This window comes from Musca autumnalis, unplaced genomic scaffold (genome assembly GCF_047663935.1).
Source record: "Musca autumnalis isolate F117 unplaced genomic scaffold, ASM4766393v1 scaffold_4, whole genome shotgun sequence".
In the NCBI taxonomy this organism is placed as follows: Eukaryota; Metazoa; Arthropoda; class Insecta; order Diptera; family Muscidae; genus Musca; species Musca autumnalis.
Genome location: NW_027411977.1, coordinates 17,398,206 through 17,407,423, shown reverse-complemented (window position 1 = coordinate 17,407,423; position 9,218 = coordinate 17,398,206). Strand labels below are relative to the sequence as shown.

Here is a 9,218-nt window from a genome sequence, read left to right as displayed (position 1 = left end):
CGAACCAACCCCAATGACCCCAGAATCAGGGAACTGACACTGGAATTTAACAGGCTGGTAGGCGAGCATAAGCGGAACAAGTGGTTAAGTCAACTGAAGAGTTGCAACATTGGAGCCGGTATAGGTGAATTGTGGGCAACGGTTAAGTCACTCTCGAACCCTGGAAGAAGGGAAGATAGGACCTCAGTCACGTTTGGCGACATTACGTTATTTAAATCGACAGTTTGTCGAGCACCCCGAGTGTGACAGGGCGAAAAGTACGTCGCATCAGATCTCTTCCTGCCAAAGAGGAACCACCACAGTTTACAATGGATGATGTTGCCAATGCCATCAGGAACGCTAAATAATCCAAAGCGTTGGGCCCTGATGAAATCTGCATGGTAATGCTGAAGCAGCTGGATGAGCCGAGAGTGGAGTATCTTACTAAAGTTCTCAACTTGTCGCTATCCACCCTCATTGTTCCCGAAGTCTGGGTGGTTACTCTGTATTGCGATGCGTTTGGTATTTTGTTAGCGCAAGATGTTTGCGTTAACACACGATTTTGACATATGCTTTTGTATTACAGATTGCGGCGGTGCCAGAAAGGAAAATGGAACAAAAATACTTGCGAAAGGAGATACGAAAATGTATTAGAGACACATTTATTTTTATTTATTTATTTATTGAAACATTTTGTAAAGTAAGCCTGAAGGCCAATTAGTTTTACAATATTCATAAGAAGAGTTCCTACTCCAAAATATAGTAATATAAATAGTGTATAATCGGCATTTAATTTCCTTACGCATCGCAATTTTCTTACGCATCACAATACAGAGTAACCCCCCTGGTCCCACTACGGAAGCCCGGCAAGAATGTCAGCAAAAGTGAATCTTACAGGCCAATTTCGCTTTTGTCGCCCGTAGCAAAGACCCTTGAGGCCATAGTCCTCCCCAGTATCAGAAACAGCTATCAAGTTGCCGATCATCAGCATGGATTCCGTAAGCAGCACAGCACGACAACTGCGCTGCACGCCATTACCACGCATATTTGTCAAGGACTCAACCAGAGACGGCCGTGCGATAGAACAGTGATGGTGGCGCTTGACTTATCAAAAGCCTTTGATATAGTCAGGCACTCCACGCTGTTTGAGGACATTGAGCAGATAACCCTTCGGCCAAGCTTGAAATGTTGGATAGCCAATTATATGTGTGGACGTACGTGGAATTCAGGAACAAGAAGTCCAAACCCCGTAGAGTGAAACAGGGAGTTCCCCAAGATGGGGTGATATCTCCTGAACTGTTTAACCTCTACCTCTCCCGTATTCCGTCCCCTTCAGACGGCATCGAGATCGTAAGGTATGCGGATGATTGCACGATCCTGGCGTCGGGTACTTATCCTGATGACATCTGTGAGAGACTGAACAACTACTTAACCAATCTTACCACCTTTTTCCATTCGAGGAATATGCAGATTTCCGCCACAAAATCAACAGCCACTCTCTTCACCACATGGACAGTTTGGAAGAGAATTGAATGCAATACAATGATATGCTTTCGTTGCAGTACCTGCTTGGATGTTACCGTGTGAGCCATCCCAATCACCATCTTGTGGGTAGGCCCGACACATACAGGCAGATCAGGAAGGATATCCATGCTTTAGAGGGAGAGGTCCAACGATACAGGAGAGAACCCCTAGATCAACAAGCGTCTCAAGCAGGTTTAAATAGTATTCACACGGATGCAGTTGCCAAGGCCTTAAGCAATTATAGTGTGAATAAAGACCTCGAAATACATCCCCCATCTATTGAAGCTGCGGAGCGTCAACTGCCACGACAAACCAGAGTAGTTTTGGCTCAACTACGCTCGGGATATTGCAGTCGCCTAAATTCTTATTGGGCGGAAATCGACCGCGCCGTGCAAGACATCTGCCCAGTATGTGGCATGGGCCCGCACGACACAAAACACATTTTCAACTGCACAGCCAAACCTTCTATACTCCCTATCAATTTTATCCAAATAATGTAGAAAAAATATATTATTGCCAATGTAAGGTCATCGGTCCATACGTTAATTTGCCCATTATATTAAAAAAACAAATACAAATTCTTATTAAAGTGAAATAATCCAATATAGATTTCCATTTTTATTGATAAAAATGTTGTATTTCCTCATAACATCCATTTGTTTACTATACACAGGTGTCGAATGAACAACAGGTGCAAAATCTTCCAACAGCCAATTCACAAAAAGATGTCTCAAAAACTATTGTTGATCAATTCATTGGAAATGAACAAAAAGCAGCTGCTAATTAAAAAGACACAACAAGGAACCCGCAAAGTATGGAATGACCAGGCTGCAGACATTATTACAGCATCTATATAGTGGCACCCATTCAACCACATAACATTTAAGTTAGAAATAAAAACTCAATTTTTTTTAATACATATTTTCTTTTCATTTCTTCTTTTTCTTTTTAAATTAATAAAATGATTTTTTTTATTACAAAACTAGTAAAAATGCTTAATTGATTTTAACTATAACTCAACACACTTAAAGTTTTGCTGTAGTTTTCCGAAGGTGATTTTCTTCTTTTTCTTCAATTTTAGATTGTTGATTTTCCACTGGTGGTGTTTTGTCATGTCGTACAAAAAGAGAAAATAGATATTAAATAAAACAAAAAATAATTGTCTAAATAAAATAGACGACGTTTCCCCAAAAAAAAATGTTTCTTAATGGAATTATATAGACATATACATAGGAGTGATGGAAGATTTACATCCACATCTCCCCCTTGTTGTTGCTGCATTATGAAATTATGATGGTTTGTATTTTCGTAGTTATAAAAAATTAGTTGTTTTTTTTTTTTTTGTTTTATAGGAGGGAGGATCTTTAACATGGAGCAAAGGATGGATGTTTGGTTGTTGTTTCTTGTGGTGGTGGGCTTTTGTCCAAAACAAATGTATTTTACTCGGAATCTTCCTCGTCTGAAGTATCAGTCGTGTAATCGTCATAGTTTTCTTGTTGATCATTATTCTCATGTTCCGATTCACTCAGATCCCATTGAGGATGATCTGTGGGTAGTGCTGGTGCCTTTTTAACATCCAATTTAAGCTCTTGTTGCTGATCCATGCCAAGGTATGAATCTGAAATATACGAGGGGAAAAAAGAGATATTATTATTGAAAATAAACATTACAAACAAAACAAGAAAAAAAAAGAAACGTTGAAAATATTTGCAAACAAAAACCAAGGGGACTGATGAGGATCTGTGATGAGTTTCATTGGGACTTTCCCTGAAATCTAAATACCTCAGTAGAAACTGGACAATCCTATGAGTAGAAAATGAAACATTGAGTAGCGGGAAAACAAACTTCTTAAATAACTCCATTCCTGCAAAAACTCTAAAGTTGGGTAATCTAGTTCCAAAACGTATGAGTAAAGACATAAAATCTAACTTCAGATATTACGTATAAGCAGTTTATTCATACAAATGATATCGGCCATTGGAACTGCGTAGTGAACTAGATAGTTAATTTGGCACAATTCTAAAGATCTACATCCAAATCCAAACATTTGGAATCTGACCACAAGTATGTGACTTACAATCCCAATGGCATCGCCCACGAATGTCAAAACCAGGACTGGAGGGAGCCAGTATATTGGCGACGGACAGTTGATGCGGGAGGATACAGACACCCAATTTTGATGTACTGAATGATAGAAAAACGTGCTAAACCTTGAGATCGTCACGAATCCATGAGGATTGTCTATCGGCCGAAGCCGATTATGCTAACCTTCCGAAGCGGGACACAATTGAGTAAGAAACCTGAATTTGAAATTGCACAAGAATGTTCCCACCGCTTCAACTTGTGCCGTAAATCGGTTGGCTAAGCTCATCGGCAGGGAACCCTCGTGAGAGTGTGGAGGGCGGTGGAAAAATTTGAAAGAAACTCAACTTTCCCAAGAGAAATCCAGATCTTAAGAAGCTATTTTCCATCCTAATGTCCGCAGAGGCCAAGTCGAGCTCAATGTCAACATCAACCCCACCGCCTCTAAAGGCCACATCGGGAGCGATGTTGATTAGGATTAATGTTCCATGAGTGGTTAATTCCTTTTGACCTTAACACCTTCTTCGAAGAGAGTGGTGGCAGGGATCACACCGATAGGACACCGCTCAAAGTTGAAGGATGTGAAGTCAAAGGAGATGAATCAGCCCCAAAACAACTCAAAGGTGCAGAATGCTGGGACTCTGGGAAATCTGTGATATCGATAATCAATCAGTGATTCTCGAGCGATGGGATCAAAAGACTGGCGCCGCATAGCTTGCCACAAACCGACCTATTTATATGTGTTCAAGAAGGTATCCTTAACTTTACCCCAAGTGCCGCCAGCTAGGGACTTGAGACCTTGCTCGGCTTACTTTTCAGGAATACATATGTACATATATTAACATTAAAAAATCTTTCTATGTATGTATGTACATATTCTTGTTAAACAAAATGCATTGAAAAGAAATCCGATTAGAAATAACCCACTAACAATCCCAGTCTCACCTCTAAATTAAAAAAATAAAAAAAATCAAAGCTTTTCAACTTACCTGAACGTAAACACACTGTAAATGTGTAAACACCGGGCCAACGTGGAGCTGTGAATTTCAATTGAATTTCCTCCCGTTCAACCAAATTTGTGACATGATAAGGGGCTGTCAGAAGAGTGCGTGATTTACGATCACAGATATAGGTCCACCAATATTCCTGTTTTTCTTCGGGGAAATAAGGACAGTGTACAGTGTGCGATATGCGTGATTTGCCTTCGAGTTTTTCGCGTTTATTTAATTTGGCTTGTAATCTTTCCCATTCTTCGTCATCATCATCATCTAAAGATGAATTATTCTTGGTTTGTTTTTCATTCTCTTCTTCACTGTCCGAAATGGATTCTTTCTCTTCAATGTCACTTGCTTCGGCGGCATCAGAATCACCCTCTGAATCTTGTTGTTGCGTTTCAGCAGCGGCTGTAGCAGCAGCAGCTTTAGTTGGTGGTGGTTGTTTTTTCTTTTGATTGGCAGCGGGTTTTTTGCCTCCCTTGCCACCTTTACCTTTACGTGGTTTAGCCCATGCTGAGGCTTTTTTAACTGGAGCTGCATTGACAGCTTCACCATCTTCATCGGCACCTGCAGCAGCTTGCTCTTGGTCATCATCCCTGGCGGAAGAAATTAATGAGTAATAGAACAAAAAAAATCTTGTTTCCGACTTACTTGATACCCTGTTTCTGTGGAACCTTTGAATCGCCAAACAAGGTCTTCATATCTTTGCGTACCAGAGTCACGGTAACGGTTACAATAGCACCAGCTGTTACCACATTTGTATTCTCATCATCGATAACTTCGCAACGTATCGAAAAATCAATTAAAGGCATTTTTCCCAAAACTTTCATCACATTTGCATATTCGAAATCACTCAAACTCTTTAATAGTTGACGACTTTCCTCAGGTGCCAATTGCGCAAATTGTTGAAGATTTTTAATGTGACGTTTCTTGTTCATAAAGTACAGATGATCATCGGTTACATGGGGCAATTGCAAAAGAGGAGATTTAAATTCCCACAAAGCCTGGATAATCATTGGAGACATTTTCATACAATTTTCAATAGTCTCAATACTTGGTAAACGTGGTACGCGTCTAGCGTATGCCAACATTACCAACTGATGGACACAGGACACCATTTCTTGTACCAAATATGGACATTTCTTAACAATAAATTGGCGATCCTTTTCAAGGGTTTCCGGATTGAGTGGCAAACGGGATAGATGTGCATGCAAAATGGCTCGAGCCTTAATGGAATACATACGACACAATGGATGTTCCTTACATTTTTCATTTAAATTGGGCAATTGTCTGATAAGCTGTAAAATAAAATGAAAAAAGCATGGTTTATTTTATTATAAAATAAAATGTTAAAAGCGGCAACAACTTTGCGGTTTTATTAGAATTTCTTTATTCTTATTTTTGGAACATATTGCATGATGCATGTTTTGTACTTTTGTCGATGAATAAATAAATAGGAATTTGTTGATTTAGAATTAGAATAACTTTACATATATTTCAAGCGAATTGATATGTAGTACGATTTTGTGGAATCTGGGGATCTTTCAATATGTGATATAAAATGTTATGGAAAAAATACATCATATTTTTTGTGCTGTGAAAAGAAATGGATCGGAAGACTATGGGAACTACAAGAGTTAATATGAACTACGTGGAATCGATTTTTTCTCCATGAATTGATCTGATGTCAAAAATGCTTTGTATCTGCCGCACAAAAATATCTACTTTTCTCTTCCTTGATATGGTTACACTGAATGGGCTATCTGTAATGTAGGAAATTCCTTCACTGAAGATTAAATTTTCCTAAATTTGATAATGCACAATGTGCTCCAAAACATAACTTAAATGCATTTCTTCACAAATCACGCCCTAAGTTAAACAATCTTTCCTATGCACTACCTCAAATAAAAATTAAATTACACAAAAAATATATACTTACTGCTGGAACCTCTTCATTATCAGACTGCCGTTCAACTACTTGAGAATTGTGTCTTTTATCGAATTCCAAACTAGCTGCCAACACCATAAGTGCCCGCTTCAACAACATATGAGGAGTTTTGTGTATAAAATAGAAATACATTTGGGTTGTATCCAACAGCACTTTGTCGCCCGAGTAGCGAATCGAACGATACCACCACATACCCACAACAGAGGGTAAAGCAACCATGAAGATGAGACCATACAGGCCCAAAACCCAAACAGAGTTTTCTTTTTCAACAATCCATGAGGGTAGAGCAATGCCAAAGGACATAGCACCGGGACCATCGGGATTACCATATTTCTCATAATTGACTTTAGCAACTTCATCGGTTAATGCCTGGTAGGCTTTGGAGAGCATCATAAAGGCCTTTTCATCACCTGTCTCTTTATCCGGATGCAGAACCAACGATAATTTATGGTATGCTTTTTTGATTTCGGCTTTCGAAGCTGTTGGTTCCACCTTTAGAATTTCAAATGGATCAAAGCTAGCCATTTCGTAGTCGAATTGGGAGACACGATAGGCCAAAAATATTAATAGCGCCCATCCCAAGACAAGGGCCAATCGTATTGCCAGATTCTTCAATGCACGATAAGGTTCAGCTGTTGCCAAAATAGCTTTCTTTTTCAAACAATCGGGGCACTGACATTCTTCTTTCAGCTTTTCGGGATCTGAAAAGAAAACAGTTCTCAATTACAATCATCTTTTTTAAAATTAAATAGTTTCTAAAGGTAAAACAATTGTGCAAATACAAAAACTTTATACATATAGCTTAAGATTAAGACACGTTTTAAGCACTTATTCGTTACCGTGAAATAGTAATAATAGCAGGTGGCACAACACCTCTTTTTCCTCTCTCTCTCATTCGCATTATTTCAATAAGTGATCTGTATCGCCAATAACACAAACACATGCATGCCTCGGAAAATGCTGCGCTCTCTTTTGTCGGTGTCGTTAGCTTTCACCGTCAAGAATAAATTGAACACACATAGAATGAATAATTGGAACGTAACCACGAACCAGTTGTGCATAATACAAAGTATTCACGCTTCGTCATAAGCCAAAGTTAAAACTGATGAAACATGCCTCAGTTCCGATGCATTTCTATTCATGTTCAATTTGTTGGTACGTCACCTTATATGCGCCTTAAATCCACAAGACTTCATTAGAAGAAGTCCGAAGATAAGCCGCCTATCGCAAACATAATTTGCACAATCACTCACCTTCTTTCTTTTTTCGTGGCCATATATATATAGTTGTAGGTATCAACACTAGTGCCAGAAATGATAATAGAAAATAATAAAATGTTCCGCCACTCTCATCATATTGAAATTTTTGACCAGCCATCGTTGTTAGCTACTCCTTTTATACCGCTATCTTTATTACTGTTCTCCAATATTAATCAGCTAGCTACTTGTTGAACACGTATATATTTAATTCCCTAAAATATTTGTCGGAGTTGCGTCTAAAACGCAATAAATACTGTAAACGGCGCTGGTAACGATAGAAAGGTAAAATTTTAAGCTATACTTCACTAAAAAAATAAACTTTTCTTTTCTCCAACCAGCCACGACAAATTATGTTCTCTCATTTTTGACACGTCTCATCTTTGGTGGCACAATTAGTGCGTATGTATCGTACGTTATAAATCAGCTGACATTTCTTATTAAATTGGATTAGTGAATAAAGTATCGTAATCGCTACATTGGAAGAAAATGCTAGCCTCCTGCCACACGATGAAACAGATATCATGATATTATGTGTCCTTACATTCAATTTTCACAATCATCCACATGCAGAAACTTTCATGAAAACGTTTCGTTCGTTTTTTTTTAGATTTTGCTTTACAATGCTATTCCTTCTATACGTTTTCATTAGATATCAAACATTAAATACAAAATCTTCAAAAATATAATAATAAATTAACAATACCAAATAAGATGGATATTGACGAAAAATACGTATTTATAAATAAATACGATTGGGTTAATTGAATAAACTATTGTCATATGTACACATACAGTGAGTGTCAAAAATATTCGGTTTTCAATTTCACCAATAATAACACCTCAGTATTTTAGAACCCCATAACCAATATTCAAAAAACCAAATACTTAAAAAAATGTTGGTCCTGTGGCAATTAAAATATGTATGTAACATGGATCCATGGCAACCCTATAAGCGAGAATAACAAAGAAGAAGTTGTTAACTCTGTTTTCTATGCGTAAAAAATATTCGGTTTTTGTAAATTTTGTTAAATATTTTGGCAAAAAACCGGTCAATATCGAACTTTTTCTGCAATATTAGTATAAATTTCAATAATTGCGAACATAATCTTTGTTCCTGTGTGCAAAAATATCATATTTCATAGCAAATTATTAAAATATAGGGCTAAGGAAAAACGCTTTCCTAGAAAAGAGAAAACTGTTCATATTTCTTTATAAAAACGGCAGGAATAAAGGGAATTTTTGCTTATTTTTGAATATTTAGCCGAATACATTTGAAATAATGTGCAAAAGTCACGAAAATATAGAAATAATTGATTTCGTGAAACACATAACCCAGCCAAACCAAGGACTGGGAGGGAAGGTAGAGGAATCTCCTGAAAAATTACGGCTAAACCGCCCTTAATTTTCCCGAAATTGGTCACCGAGTCCTAA

The 9,218-nt window shown here is 37.9% G+C and overlaps 1 protein-coding gene across 1 annotated transcript; it reads right to left on the bottom strand.

The window, feature by feature from the left end:
• Positions 1-2,559: 2,559 nt before the first annotated feature.
• On the bottom strand, positions 2,560-8,226 carry Sec63 (translocation protein Sec63). Its single transcript, XM_073980993.1, has 5 exons — positions 7,782-8,226; positions 6,520-7,229; positions 5,232-5,878; positions 4,575-5,176; positions 2,560-3,121 (listed from the first exon to the last, which is right to left on the bottom strand). The coding sequence occupies exons 1-5, from the start codon at positions 7,903-7,905 to the stop codon at positions 2,943-2,945; spliced, it is 2,262 nt and encodes a 753-aa protein (XP_073837094.1). The 5' UTR covers positions 7,906-8,226; the 3' UTR covers positions 2,560-2,942.
• Between the last annotated feature and the right edge of the window lie 992 nt (positions 8,227-9,218).